The sequence below is a fragment of the Rhinolophus sinicus genome, linkage group LG10, assembly GCF_036562045.2.
Source record: "Rhinolophus sinicus isolate RSC01 linkage group LG10, ASM3656204v1, whole genome shotgun sequence".
NCBI classification, from domain to species: Eukaryota; Metazoa; Chordata; class Mammalia; order Chiroptera; family Rhinolophidae; genus Rhinolophus; species Rhinolophus sinicus.
The window spans coordinates 38,972,534-39,000,459 of record NC_133759.1 but is presented as its reverse complement, the minus strand read 5'-3'; the positions used below and the strand labels follow the sequence as shown (position 1 = coordinate 39,000,459).

Below are 27,926 nucleotides of genomic sequence, written 5' to 3'. Positions count from 1 at the left end.
AATCCCAAAGTTACAGTTTACCTAGAAGGAGGAGAGCAGTAAGAACATCCATATCTTAATATCTTTCCGAACTCCAACGTATCCACGAAGAAAGAGCTCAGACCCAGGCAGGCTAATTCACCCTGCAAAATTTTCCTTCAAAAAAGTATGGCTGAATATTGCCTCTCCTAAAACAGAAGGGACTTTCACAAGAGTTATATAAGCAAAACACACAGGCCAATTGGGTGACGTGGAAACCACCTCATGCAAAAGAAACGCAGCAAACACAAGTAACCCCCATTCACGTCTCAGATCCTGTCTGCTTCTCAGAATAAAAATCAAGGTTGACTGTGACCTCCTACTTCTCCAATCGAAGGATGGAAAATTTTTAATGAAATATTATAAACAATTAAACTGAGAGTCCTCACACACTGTTTGAAAAGGATTCATATGTCCTAGTTCATTAACCATCTGGAGGATCTTTAAATTGCTTACGGCCACACCTTCTCTTGACCTCTTTTCCCATTCTGGAAGGATAAAATGAGTATTTTAAATTCTCTTTACTACTAGAAATAGCCTGTCACATGCACCAGATGTGTGGAATCTGTCACAAATTGGAGGTGAATCAGGGAAACGTGCTCAAAGCCTCCTTTCTTCACACCAGATTCCAAAGCCACGTCTCTCCCACGTTCCACAGCGCACACAGACCATCCCACTCACTGAACCACCTGCTCGTCTTCTGTCATTCGCACTGTGGCGGAAATGCCACCTCCTCACAGAGCCGTCCTAGGCGGTAATGGGTGCCAACCACTTGTCTCTCACCCATAGTGTGAGGAGGTAAAATGGAGGGAATGTCCGCGACAGCAAAAACACAATTCCTACCATCGCACAGACATTTTCTCAGCTTCAAGTACACAGCACTGGAAGGAAAAGGAATCAAGGTCGGCCTGCTTTTCAGAGCAGATGTAGATTAATTCACTCATTTAACAAACATTCACAAAACACCTACTGTGGGGTTGGCAGTGCAGCTTCTTGGTTATAGAGGGAAACAGGACATGGCCCCTTCTCTCAGACAGCACACAGTCTTGTAGGAAGAAAAGATACAAGAACTGAAAATCATGATACGGCGGGTTCGTGAAAGGAGGGGAACAGGTTCAGAACATTCTGGATGCACATCAAAGAAGCACCAGACTCAGCTGGGGGGGGGGCATAGATGGTTCCTGGGGGAGAAAAGGGCTGAGTGAATCATTCTGTTGGAGAGGAAAGGAGGGAGATGAGGAGGAGAGCACTCCAGGCAGAGGGGCCAGGGGGTCGGGCACAGAGGACAGGCTGGACGCGGAGAGAATGTCAAGCAACTGGGCAATGCTGCATCGTCGAGTCCACGGTGAGACAGAGACTGCAGGAGGGCAAAGGGCCTCCGTGACCGTGGGCCACTACTGAACGGTTACAACCAAGGAGGGGCCAGGGCCGGATCTGTGTTTGAGGATGTCTACTCTTGGGGGAGCACAGATTTGGGGCCCAGCCTGAGCACAGGCTCCCAGTGAAAGGCAAAGCAGTGGCGGCGAGGTCTGTGCTCCTGCCTCACCATGTACAGTCCCCGCTTCCCAGGGGGCTGACTTCGGTACTGGTGACCGAATCCCCCACCCTCCCCAACAACTCCAGTCCCACTGCTCACTGAACATAAAAGAGACATCCAACCCTCAAAGAACCAGCCAGTGGGCTGAACATCTCTGCTCAGTGTGACTTGGTCATGACAAGAAAACAAATGGGGCCCCTCCATGGAACCTAAGAATCCGGGAAGAACCAGGCAATTTAGGAATCTGTGCAGAAGCCAAAAACCCGTCACAAGGCACAGTGACTGCTCTTGTTCCTCAGGGCCCAGAAAATCACCCAAAACACCGCTCAATGGTTTCGGATCCCTACTCCCAACCATCCACCAATAGCATCAATACTAAAAAGACTCACTGGAAACCCCCTTCTTCATTTGGAAAAAAAAGGCTTTGGGCCACCTCGTTTGTCTAGAGGGCCCTATTTCAGACTGAAGCCCCCTTCCATCCCTCCACCAGGCAGCATCAGATACTCACAGAGCTGCAAGCTGAGGCTCAGAAAGGCCAGCAGTGCAGCCAGGGCCAGCAGCAGCAAGAAGCGATTGCGGAAAAGCATTATTATTTGTTCTATCTCCTCTTCATGGTTTCACCTCAAATCGGGAACATGTCCTGTGAACAAAGCAGAGGTGATAAACATGCGTTCCAAGGTGGAAAACCAAGTTTGTCAACTGAAAATAGACCAATTAGCCCAGGCCTCTGGCAGGGAAGCGTGAATCCTAGTGGGAAAACAATAGCACGCTATGGGTTATGTCTTTGCCGCCATATAAGGCCTGCCAAGAATACGCCCTTCAAATTAATGAGAGGAAACCAGTTCGTGAATGGTTTATCAGATATCAACAGGGAAGGAGAGACTTTACAGCATGACCTTTCCAAAGGAAAATGTAGAGGAAGTTTGAGTGCTTACCATGGGCTAGACAATGAAGTCTTTATGCGGACCAGCTCACGCTCACCCCACTCTGACCCCCAACTTCTAAATCTGCAACCTTTTCGGATGAACATTTTGCTAAGATGACTCTGGTCTTCTTTATTTTTATCATTAACCCTAACGTCAATCATTGCCCCACTTCCCACAGTGACGCCTTCAGGGGTGGCTGGGTGTGCCAGAGGATTTCTTCCTATGCTAAATAGCTCCCTTGCTAAGTGGAGCCCTCCCTTCACCCTGACCAATGAGCTACTTCAGCTGCATCCACGGGTCTTCCTGCAGCCCTACCCACCCATTCTATTTTCTTCGAGCCACCTCAGAACTGTGCAAAAGGACTTAAAAAAAAAACAAAAAACGTTAAATGAGGCCCTAAATGACCCTTTTGTGAATTTGCTAAACGTTTCACCCGATGGATCTTAGGTACCAAGTTTATTTCCTGGTTCTCATTGGCGTTTGAAATAGAACTTGAATACCACATTCTCTTCAGAAAAGCCTCTTCAACTATAATAAGATGAAAACAGTCATTTCCAACCTGATTTCCAGGCAGAATCTTTTCCTCCTTCAAATACAATCTCCTTTGGAGCCCCTACAGGCACAATCAGGTAAAAGCTCATCTATGGATGTGGCAGGGATGTAGAAATGTGTGAATATACTAAAAGCTACTCAATAGCACAATTTGGGTGAATTGGATGGCATGTGAATTACATCTCAATAAAGCTGTTTTTCGTTTGTTTGTTTGTTTTTAAAGCACATCTGCAGGGCATGAAGCAGGAACCAGAGCCCTGGGGCTCCTTGGTCCCCATCCCCACCCCCAAGGGCCCTGCAGGGGAGTTTGTGAACCACTTCTTTAAGGAATATGTCAGACTTTCTACCAAAAGAGAACATTTGCTAAAAGATGAACGGAAATACACGTGTACCTCCCAATGGAGCCGGCACATCCGGCCACCGCCGGCATCTCTGTTAACAAACAGACCCCAATCTTACACCTTCAAATGAGCACTGCTTTTGTCCTTTTAGTCACTGCCCCTCACCAACGGCCAGCACTTAGTGTCTCAGGACATCTGCACCTCCTCCTGGGGACACTCTGCTCCTCGCCTGGGTGGAGGACTCACCAGCCTCACAATCTCTCTGGCATTTCTGACCAAAACAACACACTACCCTGGCTGATTCCACCCAGGGTTTAAGTATTTGGGACCCCAACTAAACGTTTCCTGTTTCCAAAATTCCACCCCCCCAGAGCCTCCACCTGAGGGTGCTTGAAAGGACACACACAGACCAGAAGGCAGATGGGCAGAATCTGTGCTTGGCGAGGGGCGATGGCCAGGACTTCTGCACTGAAGCCCCAAAGAGGCTGAGCTCATCTAAGAGACAGAACGTGGGCTCGTGTGACGGAGATGCTGCAGATGTCCCCTCGTGTGGCAACAAAGAGGGTGGCCGCTTGAGGATGACAACTCTCATCCCAAGTATGAATGTTAAGCCTGGGGGCCCTGGGCACCTAATCCAGCCTACCAAGTTCCTTGCCTGAGGCCTCTGGGGGTCGTCATAGTCCACTCTCTTGTATCCTTGACCTTGGGGGTGTCCTTGATGATACTCATTTGATGGTTCAACCATAAACAACTCTCCCCACCCCCCGATATGGAAACAACCTAAGTCAAATCCAAGTTACAGTCTCTACCCTCCAACATAGACAGGCTTTACTGCCTGGCCAAACAACCAGGGGATGGTGTGGAAGGTGACAACTCTCACCTGCAAACACAGTGCTTGCAACACATACCCCACTTGGAAGGGCTATAAGTCTCCCTCAGCCACCCCTGCACTCAGGATGGGAGCCCCTCAGCTGCCTCCTACCAGACAGCCTCCAGCCTTCCCTCTGCTCCTCCGGGAACCAGAAACTCCTAGCTGCTCAAAACCATCTATTCCCTGGGGTTCCATTCATGAGCGCTGTGAGCCGCCATCATGTGGAGCCCTTGCCATCATCTCATTTACGAGGCAGGCATGTGCATTTCTAACACACAGGCAGGAAACCCAAGCTCAAGAGCACAAGGTTACAAGGGAGAGGGGGTGACAAGACACAAAACAAGCTCTCTGTGCCTCTAAAGTTCTTTTCTTTTCTTTTTTTTTTTTTTTAAAGATTTTTTGGGGAATGGGAACAGGACTTTATTGGGGAACAGTGTGTACTTCCAGGACTTTTTGTACCAAGTCAAGTTGTTGTCCTTTCAATCTTAGTTGTGGAGGGTGCCATCCAGTTTCAAATTGTTGTTCTTTCAGTCTTAGTTGTGGAGGGTGCAGCTCAGCTCCAGGTCCAGTTGCCGTTGCTAGTTGCAGGGGGCGCAGTCTGCCCACCATCCCTTGCGGGAGTCGAACCGGCAACCTTGAGGTAGAGAGGACACACTCCAACCAACTGAGCCATCCGGGAGCTCAGCGGCCGCTCAGCTCAAGGTGCCGTGTTCAATCTTAGTTGCAGGGGGTGCTGCCCACCATCCCTTGCGGGACTCGAGGAATTGAACTGACAACCTTGTGGTTGAGAGCCCACTGGCCCATGTGGGAATCGAACTGGCAGCCTTCAGAGTTAGGAGCACGGAGCTCCAACCACCTGAGCCACCGGGCTGGCCCTAAAGTTCTTTTTTATGAGTTAGAGTGCCTCCCCCACAAGTCTGCACACTGATCCTAGTTGCAGCCTGTGGTTCAACACAGAACAAGTTACCTCTTGGCCTGTGCCAGCTTCTCAGGTACTCGGAGATGGCTGGCAGCTCCTGGTTAGAAAACCTGTTGGTTTCTCATCTTCTCAGTCATTTCTGATTGGATTTATTCTACTTTATCAATGACTTTCTTGTAAGATGATGCTTTCCATTGGTGGAAGATGCGTGGGGTGTGTGGGTGAAGATTAGATCGCAGAACGGAAAGGAGGTTCAGAGCAAATATTTCATTTTGGGTGTCCCTGTACCCCCCACAATAAATACGGTGGGGCTTTTCTTCAGGCCTTCCTCACCCCTCTGTTACGCTACCACCTTCTTTTGAGGCTAATGCCATCTTTGGAGGGTCTCCTTTGCCTTTACATGCACATCGTCAAGTGTTCCTGCTGGGAGGTGGCCTTTGGGTCTTTCAGAGTTCCTTGTTAAGCTGGTTCTGCAGGCCTCACTGCCTCAAGGTGCTTCTCTCATGGACCCCGTCAGCAGACGTATGGGGTCAGACAGACCTGGGCCAGCACACTGAGCTCGGTGACAGAAGCCAAGTTACGTAACCTCTCTGAGACTCAGTTTCCTCATCTGTAAGTGGGACTGAGTCCCGCAGGAGGTTGTGAGCACTGAATTAAAGGCTAAGTACAAACCGCAGCATAAGACAGACATTCAAAAGAAGTTGGTTGTTACAAGCTTTATTATCTGCTCATCTTCTATCAGTTCGCTTTGCTGCTGCTTCCCTCCTCCCGGGAAACAGGAAGAGTTTCTTAATCTGTCTGTTGGTTCTTCCCGGTATGTGAATACTGAACGTTCCCATGTTCCTGTCTGTAGCTCTGGCTCAAGTGCTGTCTTCAGCCTCTCACCCTGGGCCTAGGAAGCAACCTCGCTGGCCCCAGCAACCACACGGCCATGTTTTCGGAAGTTAGTGGTGTCTCTTGCTTCAGCACGTTAGAGACCAGACATGCCTCTTGGTTGCTCTGCGCTTGGGGGTGGAAGGCGAGAGCTGTTCTTCTGCTGCTGGGCCAGGCCTGGCCCCTCCACCACTTCCTGTCTCCAGCTCCTCGGGGGATTTTCTACTGCATTTACTGGCAGGTGAGGTTATCAGAACTACCAAATCCTCTTACTATGGTTTTATCTGACACTGCCTTGTCATACAAGGACGAACCACAAGATGGTTCAGAGTTATTTTTACACGGGCATTAGGTGAAAACAATTGCTACTTGCTGAGTTAAATCTCAGGCTTATAGCATGGTGGATTTGTTGAAGTGATGGCCCCCAACTTGTCCATGCCTTTCTGTATCAATGGCCTTGCACAGTCTCCTCCCACATTGACTCTAGGCTTGAAATAGGTATTGGCTTGAGCCAACGGGATCATAGTGAGCGAGTCTTAGGCAGAGGCTTAAAATTCCCTCTGCATTGGGGCTTGTCCTCCTTTGCTGCTTTTGAAACACTGAGACCAGCATGTGAAGATGCCTGGCTAACTGCTGGAGAAGGAGAGACCACGTGGAGCCAAGGTCGAGGCTCTCTCCAAACAACCGTCCTGCCAATCACCCACACATGTGGGCAAGGCCATCCCAGACCATGGATACCAGGAGAGTCAGCCCAGAGGAAAGGATCGCATGGCCACCTACAGATTACAAAGAAAGATAATGGCTGCTGTTTCAAACCACTAAGTTTGGGGAGCATGATACCAAGTAATAGAGAACTGATACAATAAAGAGGAAATGCCTTGCTTCTTGCCCAGGAATTTCTAAGCCGGGGTCTAGAGCTCCATATCCTAACCTGCAGGCACCACACGCAAAGCTCCATCTTGTCTACACTCTTCAATATGCCGAGTGCTTTTTGGAAAGGAGGCTATGTTTAGTTCTAGACTTAAAATACTGAGGATGGGTTGGGTTAACCAGATGGCTGCGATCACGTGACTGCCTTACTGCTTTTAGTTTCCAGGCCACTGACATCTCTGCATATCTGATGCTTGTCATTTGATGACCCAGGCCTCAATCCTTTCCCCGTGTTACTGTCTGAGTTTCTGCACCTTCCCCCTTCTGACTCTCCTTTGGCAGCCACCAAATGCCAGGTAATGGTCAGAGTCGCCTTACCTCCATGTGCTAGGGACCAGCCTGGGGGTATGTACACAGCCAGCGGGGAGGATGGCACTGAGCGCCAGGATAAACACATGCCTTCTTCGGGAGCCCATTTCCCTAGAAAACTTGGAGAGGAAGGTCATGCTGTGTTCTTATTTTTTAAAGAATGGCTAAATCCTAATGACACAATCCAAAGTTCACATGGATTTGAAGACGTTTGTGTTTGCAGCTGGAGCCAGGACTCCAGAGTGTGCGGGTACACCCACACACATGTCCAATGTGGGGCCTGGGATGCCTGGTTCTGCCCTGGGGCGTATCGCCACGGGGGACACTTCCTCAGGGGAAGAGATTGAGAGGACTCTGACGTAGTAGAAAGGAGACCGGTAGATCTAGGACAACTCCCTGCTTTGCCACTGGTTGTCTGTGTGTCCTCCTGACAATGGACTGACTTTTCTTCCCTGAGTCCATCTTACTGATCTCTAAGTAAGATGGGGCTAAGAGTATGAGAGCAGGAAGGCCGTGGGGAGCAACTCTCGTCCAGCAGCAGAGTCATCCACGCTGGGTTGGATTCTCCGGCTCTGGAGGAATCGTTCGGACCCCACACCCCTATCAAAACACAAAGACTCGCCCTTTCCCCTGAGCTGCTGTGTCTGCCCCATGCTGTGTTCCTCTTCCAAATCCTGGCCACTGGCCACTTCCCTACTTGGCGGCCCAGCCCCAACCATCAGGGTAGGTAGCCACGTGTCCATCTTGGCCAGCCGTCCTTGGGGCTGACTCAGCTGTAGTGTCCCCACCTCGCCGCAGGTTTTCCAGTCTGAGACATCTGGGCCAGCTTCTGTTGGGCCCTGTCCTGACACGGCAAGTTTACCAGCCAACGGGCTCTCTCCGTCTCTGGCCCAAGCTCCGACCTCATTCTCCAGAGACCCCTTTGTCTTTTTCCATCCCTAGGGAGGAGGTTCATGAAGCCACTCAAGAAGTCACACAATCTGTGGGTCCCTTCTGGCCGTCTTCCCGCATATTCCTTCCAGGGAGAGTCTGCACCCCCATGCCTGGGGTCTGCTGCAGCTCCTCCAGACACTCCATCAGACTTGTCCAAGTCATGCAAAGTGACAGCTAGGTCTCTGGGCCCACAACCTGTTCGCAGCCCAGGAAATACAGCCCCTGGCACTGCCATCTCAGCAGGATGAGATGCTGTGGGATTACCACCCACTTCGGTATGGCTCCCACATCTCCTTATCCTCAAACATCTCTCAGGTCTCATCGTCCCTCATGCAAAAGATGCTCTCTAGGCTCAATACGGCATCACAACCGAATCCAATTCCTATAAATACTTTAGTGGAAACAACTGTTTTATGTTCCAGGCTGAACATGTAACAGTGGCCAGTCACCAGATGTCTGCTGGGCACAGCCTTAGCCCCCTGTGCTAAACCCACATGGTAAAAATATCTTAAGTCCAGAAATAAAATTGCTACTCCGAATTCCCCATGAAACAGCAAACAATAAAACAAACAGAAAACCCAGCCAACTGTAAGTCAACTTTACAACAGATTTGAACAGTGAAAGAAAATATCTTAGAACAGAATTTTGAGAAAAAAGTACTAGTTAATAATAGCTAGCTATTTCAGTTAATTTACTAGTTAATAGTAAATACTATTTCTGAATTAAAAGGGAAAAGGAACACTTCAAAGGCATTTTTACAAGCTACCATTCTAGCACGAGAGATTTCCAAAGCCCAGGCCCTAGCCTGATTTTTACCTTGTAAGAGTTGGAAATGCCATGTCTAGTGACTCTTGCTTCAGGGTCCCCTTCAATGTGTACAAAATTTAGGGTTTTAAACATAACCACAACTACTTGAAAGAAAAATGTGCATTCAATTATCTCTCATTTGTGTAGTTAAAATACCATTACCAGGAATAGAAAGATGGCATTAAAGAAAATTCTTCAGATGTATTGTATACTTTGATATATATATATATATTTTTTGGTCCTAATCATTTTGGCCAAAGTAAATACAGTACTATAATTTAAAAAACACACAAAAAACAAAAAACCAACTTCAAGTCTATAATTGTGAACTAAATATGAACCAAGCAAAGGTAAAAGCTATATCTTAATAGCCTTCTCTGTCCAAAGTCACCTCAAAGTAGAGTTTAATTGCAAAATCAGAGATGCTTGTCTAAAATAAACCAACCCTAAAGTCTGATGAATGACGGATTCCTGAACCTCCTGGAAAGCCCCCCCCCCCCCAGTGGAACAGGCACCAAGGAAACTGTGGGCTCCCAGCAACTATTCACATTCCAGTTATTCAAATTCCATCTAATTTGCAGACTCAGTTCTAAAAGTTGAAACAATTCGTTCATCTAGTCAGTCAATTCAAAACAACATGTTTTCCAAGAGCCACTACGTGTCGGGCACCATCTAAATTGCTGTGGACACAGGATATAGAATAGTTTTTGCCATCTTAAAGCTCACTCGGAAATATATGAAAGTATTTGTGGAAAAAAATGATATGAGATCTAGGAATTGCTTTAAAATATTGGGGGGGAGGTAAGAATGAAGTAATGAAACAAGATTGGCAAAGTGTTGACAACTGTTGAAGTTGGGTGATGGATCCTTGATGTGCGTTATATGGCCCTCTCCACTTTTGTGTATGTTTGAAATTAAAAGTTAAAAAAAAAAAAAAAAAGCAAGAGCAGGGTCTGGTCAGTGGAGCTATGAGTAAATATAAATAGACCATTAGGCCATATGAAACCAGTACCACTGGGGGAAGTGGGATGGTGGAGGGGAAGAGACCCACCCAGGCCCAGAGAGGGTGGGTAGTTTTCCTCGAGGAGGCTCAGCCAGAGCTCAGTCTTGAGAGCAGATTGGAGCTTGAATCGCATTATAGGAAAACAGAATGAACCAAAGAAAGAGCACTAAGTAAGACTGTACTGACGGTTGGGGGTGGTAGTGAGTCTGCATCGTTTATGCGTGAGAGGAGCCAGAGAAGGGAGGTGGGTGAATCCAGGCACCACTCAACAGCTGCACACGCAGTGAGTCTGCTGTCTGGGAAAAGCTGGCTGCCCAGAGGCCGCACAGGGGCTGGGCTGGGGAGATCTCACCTCGTCTCTGTCTGCTCCTCCATGGGAGGGTTTGCCTATGGCCTGGTATCCACAGGCAGGTGAGCTGCAAGGGCCTCACTCTCCCTACCCACTGGCCCCAAGGAGTCCCACCACCAAGGGGAACAGACAACACACCCCTTGGAGTCCCCTCTGGGCACAAAGCCACAGACTTCCAGGTTGGAGCAGGGAGAGGGGTTGATTCCAGGATCCATGCCACTAAGCAGTGCCAGCGTGAGAGACAGGCCAATTCATGGACCAACCCTCATTTTCTAGGCCAGCATTCTAGCTCTTCCCAGCACCGGCTTCCTTTGGGAATACAGGACAGGAGCAGGCCCAGAGGCCTCCCTGCTCTTCTCAGCAGGGGCGACCCCTTAAAGGACGCCTAAGAGCTGTGTGGTGGGCCTCCCCTTGAACATTCTGCACTTTGCCCTGCAGCTGACACTCCCAGAGCTCCTCTTTCATGCAGGTACTCACCTCCTGAAGAACAGCCTGTCTTCTACCCTGGGGTAGTGCGGGGTGATGTAATCCATTGTATCATGCCCCCATGTGACAGGAATGGCAACAGTCTCCTCCTGGCTAGGGGATGACCAGTGGGGGGCACACACTGCAGATCAGCACCAGAGCTGGCCCTGCACAAAGGGTGGCATCAGACCCAATGCTCTTTTGATCTGGCCACGCCCCACAAAGCCCACCTCCTTCCCGCTCCTTCCCACACCACACAGGGAAGCGCGTGGGCTCAGGGGTTAGTTGGCAAGGCCCGGAGTCCTTACTGAGCCACAGTTTTCCCGTCTATGAAGTGGGAATAAGCGTAGAGTCCATCTCATAGGCTGTGTAGGGGTTAATGGAATTAATACGTGTAAGGGACACAGTACCTGGCTCCTAATAAATGCTCAGTAAAAGTGAGCAGTACTTCTCTTACGGTATTAATACCCATCACCCACATGTGAAACACTCACTCTGCCTGCCCCCGTCTCTGCCCCTACTCTAGAAATAGAACGCCCAGGGAGCCAGGCCAGAGAAAGTCAGAGTTTGAATGGGGTTTTATACACCACTTGGTTCACGTCTCTTAGTTGACCGGAAGAGAGGCCAGGCCAGGCCAGGCCAGAAGCAGCACAAGGCTTGAGGCTGCTCAGGGAGCCAGGCCCTCGCGGCTCAAACCCTTGCTTCCAATCAGAGTGGCACCCAGCACCCTCTTCATCATGTTATTCCTCTTCCCTGCAGAGGACACACTATGTGGCAGACGCTTCTCACTATTCACCAATGTCTATGCTTCCCCTTCTTCCTTAAAGAACCCTCTAGGGTTTAGCTGGATACATGGCCACCCGGCGAGAGATAATATTTCCCAGACTTCCTTGCAACTAGTTGTCATATGATTAAGTGCTGGCCAATGAGTTGTGATCGGAAGTAATATGTGCAATCCCACACTGAGCTTCCTGTTTCCCCCTTTCCCGTGCTCTGAATCACTGGAGTGGCAGTGAGCCAGCTTTCTTGAGGCACATGGAGACACCCTAGTGGATGACAGAAAGCAACCCTGGATGACCCCATGGGATAGACCACCCATCTCCCTGACTGCCTGTCAGCTCAAATTATATTGAGAGAGAAAAAAAATCAATCTCACAACCTTTTAAAATCATTGCTAGCTCTCTTTTGTTAAAGCAGCCAAACAGGTCTTCTAACTAGAACTTGCCACTAGCACTAAAAGTCCTCCTCCTCGGGGTCCCCTCTTAGATAGGGACGAATAAGCACATACACATTCATGATACGTCGCATTAAGCAGGAAGCGCTTGTCACTGACTAGGCTGTATGTCACTCTTAGATACGATACAAATGAGACATGGTTGTAGGAACCTTTGTTCTTTCGCAGTTTTATTTTTTTGTTTTATCTTAAATAATTCATGCATCTATGACAAGGGCTTGGCTGCCGGTAGCAGAAAACACTAGCGAATGCAAAGGGCCTCATCAACATTCTTGCATAACAAGTCATAGCACTAGGATCAGTTCATTCAGCACCTCAAAGGCATCATCAGAAAGTCAGCATCTGTCCATCTCCAGGCTCCCTGGCATCGCGCTGTTGTCCTCTCCCTAGAACAGCTTCCCTCAACGATCATAAGACTGTGGCCAAACTCCCAGGCCTCCCTGTCATACTTAGCAATCTGCAGAGGCAGAAGGGACAATGCTACACATTTCTATCAGCAGCAAAGAAGGCTTTCCAGAAGCCCTCCGGCAACTTCCCTTAAGTGTAATGGCCAGAGCTGTGCCAGGGGCCAACGCCCAAATCAATCAATGGCACCGAAATGGGCCACAACAATCGGGTAAAACCAACTGGGATGCCCCTCCTGGCGGAGACCCATGCAGGGAGGGTGAGGGTGGAGGCCTGAACAGCTCAGAGTTCTTTTAGGGGCGCGGGAGCAGGGGGATGTCTGCAACAACCCCCACTTTGAGAAGGCTTGACAACACGCACAATTATTCTAAAAAATTATTCTCAAACCCAGCCATCTGACGACAGTACCAGCACTTTTCAGATCTAGCAATCAAAGCACATACAGTCGTAATTACATGTTTAAGAAACATCAGTGGTGGTTTGCGCACGTATAATTCAGCAGTTGACAAATGGCAGAGCAGCGTCCGTCAGCCTTGGGACTGGGCATGCTCTACTGGCAAGACCTTGGATTCCTATTTTACATGTGTTTAAATATGCAACACAAATTATTTACCTACCGTTTCTCTCCAGAAAGGAGCTGACGTGGATAACCTTCAGATTTAGTATTTTTAAATCCCTGAAAAAAATGGGGTATTTTTTCTTGTTTGTGAACCACACGTTCGTGTGGTTTTCTCCTTTGAGGTTTTCTCCAGCTCAAGGTGGCCAGCATTTCTCAGCACCAGATCAGATTGAAATAACTAATGCATCAAGCCAGGAGTTTCACTTTTATGTATTCTTCCGTGGTTTTTCTACCCCTGACATTTTGGGAGAAGTCTGTGTTCCATTCCACTTCGCGGCTTTGCTTATTCTTAAGTTTTAGAAGTAGCTACATCTGAAAACGGTATTCTTGTTTTAGAATGTCAAGAGCAACTGTCACTGCCTCAACAACAAAAATGGAGAACCTGCAGTTGGCATGATTTACTCACCACAAAGCCACTTAAAAAATATCACTGATTCTTTTTATTTTGCCAGCAAACTGTGTCAATTAAGTTTCTTAAAATGTCAAGGAAAGCACACAAGGATTAATAGGCAGGGCTGCAAAAATTCAAATACAAGTGGTGTACAATGAAGACGCAGGTGGTAAAAGTCATGTTTTTAAAGGCAAGAAAAAAAGCACAAGGGCTTGAGAATCGCAGTGAACCCAGCACATGTGAAAGTGCAGGTTGCCATGGCCACTTATGCTGTCTGAAAGCTGCTCTTCTGTGTTAACCATACTACACAGAAACAGTTTTGCTCTTGATGGATACATGACCAGCAGCGCTCTTGTACACCGTACATGAAGGCATTTCACCCAGTGAGGCCTTTTTCAGGCCGGGATTGCACTCACCTACAGGGCTTTGACAAAACTCTGTGCTCATTGCTGCCCATTCCGTGACTCAGTCATGACAAATCATGGGGCAGCAGGTCCTCTGTGGATAGTTATCACTGCCAGTGCCCGTGGGCAGGCACCCCATGTCCTTAAACATCTTTTAGAAAACTGTCAGGTGGTTCAGTGGGAGGCAGGCAGCATCAGTACAGTGTAGAATGAGCCCTCCTGCCCAAGGAGGTGGTCAAGTGCAGGCAGCCACTGGCTGGGGTAGTGTGGGGGCTGACATGTGTGACCTCTAACAGGGCTCCATGTGCTGAGATCTAAGGATTCTCTAATTCAAAAAAGGCTCGTAAAACATTTTTAAATTCACCTTTCACTTATAAAGAGACAAGTGAAACAAAGACAGAGTTAAGAACACATAGAATCACAAGCATTTAGCTTGGGAAGGGCTCTGAATTGCTGGCTAGCTCCAGCTCCTTTCCAACAAAGTAGGGAATAACAGTTATAAGCTCCAAAACTTTGATTCAGCTTCGGTAAAAGCTGTAATGAAACACCAGCCTCAAAGTCAGTGGTACTTATCATACGCAAAGGTGAAAACCTGAAAGCTTTTCAGAACAAGACAAGGATGCCACTCTCACCACTGTTACTCAACAGTCACAGCAATTAGGCAAGAGAAAGAAGTAAAAGGCATCCCAATCAGATTGGAAGCAAAATGGTATCTATTTGGAGGTGACATGTTCTTTTATGTAGAAAACCCTAAAGACTCCACCAAAAAACTGTGAACGAATAAACAAATTCAGTGAAGTTGCAGGATAAGAAAGCACAACACAAAAATCAATTGCATTTCTATGCACTAACAACAAACAATCAGAGGTATGTATTAAGAAAAAAATCCCATTTACAACTGCATCAAAAATACCTAGCAATAAATTCAATCAAAGAGGTGAGAGATCTGTACACTGAAAACTATAAGACGTTGAAGAAAGAAATCAAAGACCAATAAATGGAAAGATGTTCTGTGCTCATGATTTGGAAGAATATTGATTAAATGTCTATAGTACCCAATGCAATTGACAGATTCTATCAAAATTCCAATGGTATTTTTTCACAGAATTAGAAAAAAACTACCCTAAAATTTATATGGAACCACAAAAGACCCCGAGTAGCCAAAGCAATCTTGAGAAAGAAGAACAAAGCTGGGGGCATCACATTTCCTGATTTCAAACTATATTACAAAGCTATAGAATCAAAACAGTATGGTATTGGCATAAAAACAGACACTTAGATCAATGGAACAGAACAGAGAGCCCAGAAAAAACCCACACGTATATGGTCAATTAATTCACAACAAAGGATCCAGGACTATACAGTGGGGAAAGGACAGTCTCTTCCATAAGTGGTGTTGGGAAAACTAAAAAGCCATAAGCAAAAGAATGAAACTGCACCCCTATTTTACACCATACACAAAAATTAATTCAAAATGGATTCAAGACTTGACTGAAAGACCTGTAACCCTAAAACACCTAGGAAAAAACACAGAGGGTAAGCTTCTTGACATTGGTCTTGGCAATGATTTTTTTGGATTTGAGACCAAAAGCAAAAATAAACAAATGGGATCACATCAAACTAAAAAGCTTCTGCAGGCAAAAGAAATAATCAACAAAATGAAAAGGCAACCTATGGAATGGAAAAAAATATTTGCAAATCATCATATATTGGATAAGATGTCAATACCCAAAACATATAAAGAACTTATGTCACTCAATAGCAAAAAACCAAACACTCTGATTTAAAAAATGGGCAGAGGAACTGAATAAACATTATTTCAAAGAAGACATACAAATGGCCAACAGGTACATGAAAAGATGCTCAACATGATTGATCACCAGGGAAATGCAAATCAAAACCACAATGAGCAATCACCTCACAGCTGTTAGAATGCTTATTATTAAAGAGAAAAAAGACAACAAGTGTTGGCGAGGATGTGGAGAAAAGGGAACCCTCGTGCACTGTTGGTGGGAATGTAAATTGGTGCAGCTCATATGGAAAACAGTGTGTATGTTCCTCAAAAAATTAATAGAAATACCATATAGTCCAGCAATTCCATTTCTGTGTATATAGCTGAAGGAAACGATATCACTATCTTGAAGAGCTATCCCCATGTTACTGCAGCATTGTTTACAATAATAATTAGACCCCTTTCACTTGTCCCGATCATTGATACCACGGTCTTGGAACCAAATTGGGCTGTTTTTTTGTAACAGACAAATAATCTATTGTGTTAAGCCACTGAAATTGGGGGATTTATTTGTTATAGTAGTTTAACACTCATGCTAACTAATAGTTGTCCATATACCGTGTTTCCCCGAAAACAAGACCTAATCGGAAAACATGCCCGAGCATGATTTTTCAGGATGACATCCCTTGAACATAAGCCCTAATGTGTCTTTTGGAGCAAAAATTAACATAAGAGCCAGTCTTATTTTCGGGGAAACACGGTATACAGTACAGGCTTTGGATAAAGATTAAGCAAGATAATATATCTAAAACACCTGAATCATAGTAGCTCACTTACGGTTAATTCCTTTCCATTCATGGGTCTGCTATCCACCTGAAAATACACCAATGAAATCAATTTCATTGCTTTGAAGCAAGAGTTTTCTAGGAATATTTAAATGTACAGATGGAGGCCAACCCTTTAAGCTTAGTATCAGGCAACATTTTGGGGAAGAGTTCTGATCACTTACATCTTTACATCACTGTGACCTGGGCTCTGAGGCTTACTGGAACCTAACTTGAAGCTGAGGCAGGCAGAGGCCCTGAAACAGAGGCGCCCAGCTCACTCAGTGGATGCCAGGCCTTTCAAGTTTTCCAGAGAGGGTCATGTTTCCCTGTAAATTACTAGGGGTTCTAAAACAACAACAACAAAATCAGTGGTGCTTAATGAGGCATGTGGGGGAAGAAGCTGTTGTTGACACAAGTGCTTCTGAGAATGCAAAGCATTTGGGTAGCGAGGTTCCTCGTTTCCACAAACTTAAGCTAAAGGAGCAAATACTGATTCTGTATCATCGTCGTAAAATTGAATTTCTAAATGACATTTCTGAGTACGTCTACTAAATAGGGCAAAGCGCTTTCCTGTAATATTTAGAGGTTGGTTGTAACAGTCATCTTCCAAGGTTGGTTGCGGTATTAGTTGGGAACTGTTCGTTGTTCACTGTTAGTTGGATGTGAGCGGATGTCCCAGTGGTAGGAATGTTGGTCATAGATTGTAGTCAGCGTTGTGAACTCTGCTGCTTATGGAAGATTGGCTCTGCCCACCAACCTTGTAATAACTAAGCACAGACTGCCATATCAGTGAACTTGTTAGAACTGATTCACTCAGGATGGAGATCTGTTTCCTTTTCTCAAGTTGAACATACCTGAAAGTCTTCTTTTGTAAGAAAAGAAAAACCAACCACATTCTAACAGATTAATTTAAAAACAATGCAAAATCTTTTTTCTTCCTGAAGTCCTTCCCCCCCCCCCTTTGTTATAATGGACATATAACATTCATTAGTTCAGAGGCATGATATAATGATCTGATATTTGTATATATCCTGCAATGATCACCACAAGTCTAGTTAACATGTCACTATACATAGTTATAAAATTTGTTTTCCTTGTGATGAGAACTTTTAACATTTATTCTCTTGGCGACTTCCAAATATGTATATACTACAGTGTTATGAATGACAGTCACCATGCTGTACGTCACATGACTGAATTATTTTGTAAGTGGACGTTTGTACCTTTTGACCCCCTTCCCCCAACCCCATCCCCCGCCTCTGGCAACCATTAATCTGTTCTCTGTATCTATGAGCTCAGTTTTGTGTGTTTGTTTGTTTAGGTTACACATATAAGTGAGTTCATAGGACTGTCTTCTATAATTCTCCTGGGAGGTGGTCATCAGAACTCTGGCCCTTTAGCAGTTTCCCAGAACATTCTTAGGATGACCATCAAACCCTGCCCCTGGCCCCACAAGGCCCCACTAGCAGTCCAGCCTCATCTCGACCCCCACACTGTAGTCCCGCGCCATCCTGGCCATCTCTCAGACCCTCAAAAGAGCCTTGCTTATTGGGGACTTGGGGCCTGTGTCCTTGCATGTCCTCTGGCAACCCAGTTAGGAGGGGAGTCAAATGGGCAGGTGCTGGGGGTGCCTGTTCACAAGAGGCACCACCTCCGCTATCAGAAAGAACCTGAGATGAAGAACTGTACCTTTCTGAAGCTGCCTGGGGCAGCGGAGAGAGGCAGAGTCCCAAGGAGCAGGCTGCAACCACGACACAAGGCCATCATACAGCCTTCTTGGGAAGACTGGTGTCCAAGGCAGGTGGGCGGGTTTGAAGCCAAGACTGAAATGCTCGGGAGAGCAGAGTGTGGTGGTTTTAAAGCCCATTCACCAATTCTGCCATATCTCTCATCAAGAGGGGGTTCTAGGTCCCCTAAGCAGACTTTGGGACACCTCGATACGTAGCATGGGATAGAAGAAACGATGCTGTGTGACGGCTGAGGCCAGTGAGAAAAGTCCACGCAGATTCTATCTAGCTTGTTGTTTCCTGGCCCACTTGCTTTGGAGTCCTAAAGCTACCACGCTGGAGAAAGACCGGGTCGGGGGCCACCTAGCGACGGGGGTGCCCAAGTAGCCCCAAACTGTTCGAGACTTCCTGGTCCAGGCATCAGACGTGTGAGTGAGGGAATATTCGGACAGTTCAGATCAGCCACTGCCTGAATAGCTGGGAGAAGCCTGAGGGAGAAACACTAGCTGGGCCCAGTCCACCCACAGACCATGAAGGTAACAGTAAAACGATGGCTGTTTTAAGCCACTAAGGGAACCAAAGTTTTGCTACCCTGAAGCTGCCTTTTTGGGATATTGATTTTAAGCTTTTTATTAAGAAACAAGACTGAGAAAGAACCTTGGACCCTGCCCAAGAGATTCAAACAGAAAAACCGCTTTAGGAAGGGAATCTTAGGATGTTGGCTTTAGCCTAATTTGAATTAAGTATAGTAAATAAGAGGGCTTCGGGCAGGGGACTGTTAGCTCGATAGCACCCCCTCCCCCACTGTTTCTGAGGTGCCCAGCAAGAATTTTCCTGCCAGGTATGTTCCAGTCTTCCTCAACCACCTATAAATCGCCCATTCTCATGTCTTTGCTAGAAGAGCTCACAAAACTCTGGAAATTTTACTTACTGTTACTGTAGATTGATTATAAAGGATACAACTCAGGAACAGCCAAATGGAAGAAATGCACAGGCAAGGTACGGGGGGAGGGCAGAGCTTCCATGGTCTCTCAGAGCATACCACTCTCCTGGCACCTCAACGTGTTCACAGAGCGGAAAGTCCTCTAAACCCATTTGGAGGTTTTTATAGAGGTTTCATCACCTAGGCACGATTGATTCAATCACTGGCCACTGGTGACTGAATTCAACCTCTAGCCCCTCTCCCCTTCCTGGAGGTCAGGGGGTGAAGCTGGAAGTTCCCACCCTCTAATATGCCTTGGTTTTTCTGGCAACCAACTCCCATCCAAAAGTTGTTTAGGGGCCGCCAGTCATTCATTAGCATATGAAAGACACTTAGCACTCTGGAGATTCCAAGGGTTTTTAGGAGCTGTGTGCCAGGCAAAGGGACAAAGACCAAATATTTATTTCATGATACCACATCAGCCCATCCCATTATTAGAACATGCTAATTTTTAAAGTTCTCATTGATGTTGAGCTATTATCCTTACCAGGGAACCCAAGAGGATGAGCGTATTCTTTAGGTTTACATCGCAGTCAGGGGAAGAGCTAGAATCTGAAGCCTGCTCTTCCAACCTGCCAGTTCAAGGCTATTTCTAATCCACCACACTGCCTTCTGGAGGCTTACACTGACACTGAATGGTCTAGAAGCATCATAATCCCTCCATCCAAACAATAACAAAGCTGTGCACTTTTCATAATGGAGCACATGAAAAAGGTGAAGCTTCTTTATTCAACGTATAGTATTCAGTGTCTGTGAATAACAAGAGCTCATGGTGACATTTCAGGCACCTCTCTGCTAAATATCCGAGCGTTGAGTCCCTGAGCAAACAAATAATTCAGGTTTTACTTGGATTCCTGTTTACTGGACAGACCCTGTGTCAATTCGCTGCAGAAGGTGCTCCTGCTTTCCTTTCTTTCCTATTGTCATTCTCAGCGTCTTTGGAGATGAAGGACATAAGTAAACTAAAATAAAGTCCACTCCGGGGGATGGCAGTAAGGTAGCACCCCTGAACAACGGAGCTTTTGAAGATAATTCAATGAACCAGAAAAGAAAATGTGAAAATTTTAATGTGACTTAACATGAAAAAGGAAAAAAGAATACAGAACCATGCACCGCATAACTCTAAATTTTAAAAAATGTGTATACTGTGTTTCCCTGAAAATAAGACCCAGCCGGACCATCAGCTCTAATGCATCTTTTGGAGCAAAAATTAATATAATATAATATAATTAATAAAATTAATAAAAATGAATATAATATAATATAATATATATTATTATATTATATTATATTATATTATATTATATTATATTATATTATATTATATCCGGTCTTATAGTAAAATAAGACCAGGTCTTATAAAACATAATATAATATAATAAATATAATATGCTGGTCTTATATTAATTTTTGCTCCAAAAGACACATTAGAGCTGATGGTCCGGCTCGGTCTTATTTTTGGGGAAACACGGTATGTACGTTGGAAAACTACGATGGAAAGAAATACAACTTTAAAAATGACATGGCATTTCTCAGCCTTCAGGTTGGCAAACAATAACAAGATCTGCTCTAGTGAATGTTAGTCTCAATGAGGATGAATTCTTTCATGCACCGCTGGGGAGAGGGTTGTAGAGGAAGGGAAAATTTCCCCTCTTTTCCCTCATAGTTCTTCCGACTGGTCTAATACTCAGATTGACATGAGACAGATTAACAGGAGAAAATAACCAAATTTAATTACATATGTACATACGGGGGTTCCGTAAAACTATGGGATCCCAGGACAAATCAGGTAGTCGGGCTTCTATGTCCTCGTGAGCTAAGGGAAAAGGGGGGTAGTACATTGGACTTCAAAGGGAAGGTAGGCAATTCGTAAGTAGATAAGAAGGAACAAACATTTGATGAACAAATTCTTGCTGGGACACCCAGAAACAATAGGACACAGAGGGGAGTCGAACTAACAGACATTACTGGGTTCCTCCCTGTTGGCCCCCCTTTGCTCATATTGTGCTAAGGTAACAGTTCCCTTCCTTTCACCAGTTTTTTTAATCTGAAATTCTTTAGACAGGTGAGGGGGAAGCACAAAGCTCTTCGTGAGTCTGTTGAACTTTGTCTGCATCTGGAAATAATCTGCAGGCTCGGGTGGCACATTCTGGGGAGACTCATTTTGAATCCCTACAGTTTCTTAAAAGCAGGCTGCTTAAAATAACCAATATCCAAAAAAAAGGTATATTTTGGAGTGGCAAACTCTGCTCCCTCTCAGAGTTAAATGGAACAGAATTTGTGAAGAACTGGTCTCCTTAAAACAATCACACAAGAATTCATATTCTGGGTATCCTCAAAAATGCCCACCTGTGCACAAGACAGACATAGGAATAATTACAAAAATTTTAAAACAACTCAAACGTTCAACCATAGGGAAATGATCGGAAAATTAGCTTGTCCACACCATAAAACATGATTCAGCCTTAAAAAAGAAAGAGGTAGGTATAGGTGTAAACATTGACAAACTTCCAGGAGATACTGCCGAGTTAAAAATATATGAGAGAGACAGTGTGTGCAAGGAGCAGCCTAATAGATACAGTACAGTATAAATTCATGGAGGTGAAAACATACATTTGCATGTCTTGATAGGTATGTGGAAATTTTAAGGAAACATATAAACTTACAGAAAAATGTCTGGAAGAAGACGGCCTCCAAATTAACAGTGGTTGTCTCTATTGTGGATTTTTCAATATTTTACTCATTTGTTTAATGCTTTGTTTTTACTATGTATTGTGTACAAATAACAAAAAAAGATTAGTAACGACAGAAGAAAATGTTATATTGTTAAATCAAAAAAAAACAAGCTATCATACAAACATGTACAGTTTAAGCTCAATTATGTTATAAAGAAGATGTGACAAAACTAGACTATGGTTTGAAACAGGTGGGAGTGGAACTTTTTATTGCATACTCTTTAGAATTTTAAACCTATTGCTATTTTTTAAGTTGAGTAAAAGTTATTTACTCATCAACAATTTTTAAAAAATTGGAAAGAGAAATTATATCCTTCATGTTACGTGTGGTTATGGCTGGGATTACAAGTAATCTTAATTTTCTTTAAAACAAATTACAAGATGTAAGGTTGGCTTACCACTCTTAAAGCAGGTAGTGGGGTCCTGAAAGACTTCTTTTCTCATTTACTCTTTTTTTTTTTTTTTTTTTTTGCATTTTCTAAATTTTCTTAAACAAACATGTATTACTTTTATAACCAGAACCAGGAAAAAAGAAAACTATAAAACTTATTTAAAATATTTTTAAACAATGGAGTTAAGTAAGAAGTTACCAGGCAGGTACATGATAAATTATAAAGAGACCAGTAGTTTTGAAAGAGTACCTCTTTTCAAAACTCAACGCAACATGGAACCTGAAATGTAAGAAAAATAAAAGCAGTTGACTAAGAGAACCCCGGGCTCCAGAACGCCATTAGGAAATGCACTGCACGGACAGCTGAGGCTGTAGGGGCTGGGGGCTCTTTGTGCTCCTATGCTCAGAGAGGGCCTCAGGGAAGAGGCAGAAACAGTGTTAAGACTAAAAGGGCAGGGAGGATATTAGTGGGTACGCCGCATGTGAACAGGCATTTCCAGGAGGAGACGCTATGTGTACAGAGGTACCAGAGGCGGGTGTGCGGGTGTGTGTGTGTGTGTTTGTGTGTGTGTCTGTGTGTGAAGCCCACACCTCCCTGGACTGTTGACTGACAGCAGGCTTTATGCAGTCACTCATCAGTGATCAGGATGGAGAATGGTTGGGGCCAGACTAGGTGCCCTAAAGGAGTAGGGGGCACAGAAGGTTCCTGCACACGTGCACGACAGGATGAAGGTGCCTTGTCGTCGTCACCGTGGAGCCGCTGATGGACACACTACTGCTGATGGATATTCATCCTCTCCTTGAGTTATAGGCAGGTGCCAGCAGCAAGAACACAGGCAACCTTCTGGACCTTCAAGTAGGAGGGCTTGCAGCTCATCATTACACAATTGATGGGTTTTGCCAAGGTTGTGCTGCATTTGGTCAGAATGGCAGGCTAGACAGGCTGTGGGCCTTCTCGGGGACTGAGATCCAGGCCTTTGACTCTGCCACCTTCCAGCTGTGACACCTCAGGAAAATTACTTAATCTCTCCTGGCTGCAGTTTTCTTACCTATAAATGGTGATTCAATTATTCATACAAGAAATATTTACTGAGCATCTGCTCCATGCAAAGTACAGTCATAGAAAATGGGGATTAGTAGTAACCAAATCATTCCAAAATTCCTACCTTCATGGAGCTTATATGCTGGTGGAATGTGAAATTATTCACATCATGGGGTGGTAGAAGGGATGAGCTGAGATATTGCCTGGAAAGCACTGAGGGTAGTAACGATTCTGCACCCAATTCCAGTGCGTGTGGTGGGGGTCCCCCCCCCATCATCAAGCAATTCTTGACACCAGCTGGATATCCTACCATTCAACCCAATTCTGACACTGTCTACCTGGAGATAGTGTCAGAACTCACAGGGTCAGGGCTCAGTCCCACAAGACTGCCCCCTCACCACTTCAGACGTCAATCACAAATCCAGGTTGTCCCCTGTACTTCTCACCAACTGGCTATAGATTGGAGCTTCCAATGACCCCCTCTTTGGGCAGCTCACAGAAGTCAAAGCAGTATTTTACTCACTAGATTTCTGCTTTATTATAAAAGGATATAATTCTGGAACAGCCAGATGGAAGAGATGCACAGGGCAACATAGATGGAAAAGGACGCACAGCTTTGCTGCTCTCTCCAAGCCCACCACTCTCCCCAAATCTCCACATGTTCACCAACCTGGAAGCTCTCCGAACCCTGTCCTTTTGGGTTTTTATGGAAGTTTCATTACATAGGTACGGCTGATTAAGTCATTGGCCACTGGTGACTGAACTCAACCTCCAGCCCCTTCCCCCGCCCCCCCAGGAAGTCTAAGTATAGGACTGAAAGTTCGAACCCTCAAACACATGGAGGGGTTCCCTAGCAACCAGCCCCCATCCTTAGGTTATCTGGGGGCTTTGCAAAATCACCTCATTAATATAACAAAAGACACCATTATTGCTGTTGTCACAGAAAATTCCAAGGATTTTAGGAGCTCCATGCCAGCAATAGGAGCAAAGAACAAATATGTTTCTTATTATAAATTACAATATCACAGGTAGTGAGGATCCCCCTCCTCATTTTATTATTCTGCACATTCCCTACAACCCTTATACACGAAGGCACCCAGTAAACACCACAGGACTGTCCTGAGTTTCTGTCTAGCCTGAGATTCCCCTACCTGGAAACAAAGTGCCCTCCAATCAGCACTGGGCTTAGACAAGCCGGAAGGTTCCTCTCTACCCTCTGCCCTCCGCACAGCACTGCCAATTCCACCCTAATAAATAGGGCTGGGGAGGGAGAATGAAATAGACCACCCTTGGGGCCATTCATCACAATAAAGGCAGCGCATGGCTCATCTTCAATACCCAGGCTCAGCCCTCATTTCCTTGGGGAGAGGAAAAGCAAAACTGCGAGCTGGTGAGAGCCAGTCCTCTCCGCAGGCTCAGGCAGCGCAGACATAGTTCCTGCCTGAGGTAAACCCGAGGGACCGCATGGCCTCATGGGGATGACCAGGCCCCTCCACGCAGGCCGGCCCATGGCAAGGCAAGCCGTCACTTGGTGATTTCAGCGTCCAACGTTCATTCAATGTGCTCACAGGGTGGGTCATAGCTACAACGAGGACACATTCTGAGACGAGTGGTCAGAAGGACTGGTGTGAGTGGAAAGGAGTAAAATAAAGTGTTAGCCAACTTGAGAAGCCCATCCTTGGGGCTCAAAGAAACTACTCCATCCAAAACCTTACTAGCACATATCTTGACCGGTAACAATAGTTGCAGCTTTCCTCACCAACGACATGCTAGTGTTCTGATGCTAGCTTCTACTTTTATAGGCTGAGTCATGCCTGGGCAAAGAATCAGACAAGAAATCGGAGACAGAGGCCCAGGGCAAGAGAGGTGATGGCACAAGCCATGGGGCACATTTCCTACGCGGCTTCCAACAGCAAACCCTTCAGAGCCGTCTGGGACAGCAGCCAAGCCCTCCTCACATTCAGGCCAACTTCCTCTGCAGCCTCCTTCCCCGTTACAGTCCCACGCCCTGCACTCCCTCACGGCTGGGACCTTATCTGCCTTGTTCGTAACTGTGTTTAATGAGCGAATGACTGCACCATCCCGACCCAACTCCAAGACCCTGGACAACTCACAGGTCCTCCTGAAACCCTGCCTGTCCCCTCTCCCAACTCAGGGTCTGTGCTCATTTCACTCTTAGTCCAGATGCCTCCTTGATGTGGGTAACTTTTGCTTATCCTTCAACTCAGCTCAAATGCCCCCTCCCCTTGGAAGCCCTCACTGACCCCAAGGCTGGGTGAGGTCCCCCAGCACTGGGCAACCACAGCGTTCCCACAACACTCATCCACATGAGGCTCACGCCAGCCTCCTGTCCGCCTCCCCCAGGCTGGGTGGACACAGAGCTGACTAAGCAACAGATGCTCAGTAGGTGTGTGGGGGAAGGAAGGGAGGGAGGGAAAGAGGGAAGTAAAAAGGGCACCAAGAAGAATGCTGTAACAGGAACCTACCACAAACTGAACAAGAACGAAATGCTAAAACTCAGTAGATCAATGAATGGATCCTTCATTAATATGTATTGAAAACAAATAGTAGGAAGTGGTTGCGATAACATTTCTCAATGAATTCAAGTGGGAAGCAGAGGACACTCCTTGCTCTGTCCTCTCCTCTCCTCCCCTCTGGATGTGGCCTGGGTCGGCCTGAAGAGGAAGAGACACTTTGGAAAGCTGAGGAAGTGGGGCACTTACAGGCTCACAGGGAAGGCTCGGGGCTCTCATAGGCTCCTCTGGGCTTGGGGGTGCTGAAGGCCATTTCTTCTGGGGTAACCGCCAAATGCTCAGGGAGTTCAACTAGAAATCATTCCCACAAAGCTGTTAAGAACATGCCCTGGGGCAAGAAACAGGGCTAATGAGGCCCCTCCATGGCCCTGCTGGCCCAGTTCTCAAAGGTGGGAACAGAAGCAGGGACTGAAGACAGATGATCTGGGAATAAGGACTATTTTTAGTTTTGACTGGCACCTTCTTAGCACAGTATTATCTTCTAAGACAGACGCCCCCAGTGGCCCCTGAATGTTCATTCCTTCTTCCTAAGAGAATCTTGATTTGGAAAAGGGGAAGGACAATGTGGCAGAGATTGCCAGCTAATCATGAAACCCCTCTGTCTTCCTCGTAGGCACAGGGCTGGACCACCTTTCCCAGCCTCCCTTGCAGGAGGTGTGACCATGTGACTGAGCCCTGGCCAATGGAATGTCAGGGGAAGTCATTCACCACCTCCAAGTTCGGTCCATAAAATCCTCCCGCACCATCGTCCATGCTCCTTCCTCTTGTGCTGATTGATGCAAACAAGCCTTCAAAGCCTGGGCGCCTGAATCACCTCTTGGAGGAGAGCCCCTCCACTGGTAAGAAACAGCCATTTTGAACTTTGTGTGAGCAAAACGTAAATGTCTGGCCTATGTGAGCCATTAAACATATTTGATTTGCTGTTTTTTCATTAGTGAGCCCACCTAACTATTCTATGTAGCAATGTGCCCTGCTAAATACTCACATGGCCCTTTTAACTGGGACAAAGTTCTGGCTATGAAATGTCCGGGGAAATGTGCTGGGTGTTCTGAAGAAAATGTCTACTTTCCTGGTAAAAGGCACCAACGTGGCTTGCATCGCCTTCCTGCAGCAGCCATTTTGCCATCCAGAAGGAAAGGCCAGAAAATAACAGAAATGTCAGTCCAGACATACAACAGCCGTTGAAACCAATGCCAGCAACCACCTACCTTCAGACAGCTTGTTACATGAGAAAAATAAACCATTATTTGTTTACGCGGCTCCGGTAGAACTTTCCATTACTCGAAACCAAACGCAATCCTTACTGCTTTGCAACCACTCATTCATTCACCCAACTTTTATGAGGGCCTGTTTCATGCCAGCCCTTGTGCCAAGGGCTGAAGCTTTATTGATGAGCTGGGTGTGGCCCCAGCCCTCCAGGAGCTCCCAGTCAAATGGGGCCCATGAGTAGACAATCCTGATCCAGTGGGAACGGGATGCTGTGATGACACATGCTGTCCCAGTGGAGTGTGGGCAGAGGCAAGGAGTTCCCAGCTCCCCTTCTGGCATCCTGCACGCAGAGCAAACACTCCTCAAGCTAAAAAGTCAGTGGAAAGAATGTGCTGTGCTCAGCCAAACCAACTGCAATTACTTGCTGTACGCTGAGTCGTTAAACACCATCAATTAATGCAGCTGTTTCAAGATAATCAGCAGTCATTATAGCAAGATGCACAAGAGGAGAAAATAAAAAATCATATGCCATTAACTTAGAAATGCTGGAAATTATGTGAACTGAGGATGAGGCAGCCTGGCTTAGATCTTCTTGCCTGCTGACGTTAGCCATCACCTAAAATATAATTTCTTTTTCAAAGACACAGTAATTTTTCACCCTGAAGACAGCCAAATATATATACGTATATACACGTATATATATATGTATATGTGTGTGTGTGTGTGTGTGTATATATATATATATATATATACTGTCCATGCCATAACCTTTGACCACAAATGTCCAAGCTTTGATTTTTTTTCAGGTCTGTGTTTCCATTAGGAACTGTGATGGAGACAAACTGGGGACAAAAGACCCCA

The 27,926-nt window shown here is 45.9% G+C and overlaps 1 protein-coding gene across 9 annotated transcripts in view; it reads right to left on the bottom strand.

Annotated features, from left to right (window-relative positions):
- PXYLP1 (2-phosphoxylose phosphatase 1) overlaps positions 1-27,926 on the bottom strand; it is a 65,384-nt gene that overhangs the window by 30,422 nt on the left and 7,036 nt on the right. For 7 of the 9 annotated variants that reach the window (XM_019747398.2, XM_074312931.1, XM_074312932.1 and 4 more), the window contains one exon: positions 2,064-2,195. In XM_019747398.2, the coding sequence (XP_019602957.2) occupies positions 2,064-2,142 (79 nt within the window). In that variant the 5' untranslated portion in view covers positions 2,143-2,195. Of the gene's footprint in view, positions 1-21; positions 181-2,063; positions 2,196-10,845; positions 11,001-27,926 lie in introns of those variants that run through there. The other 2 variants (XM_074312933.1, XM_019747425.2) reach the window with 2 other exon arrangements.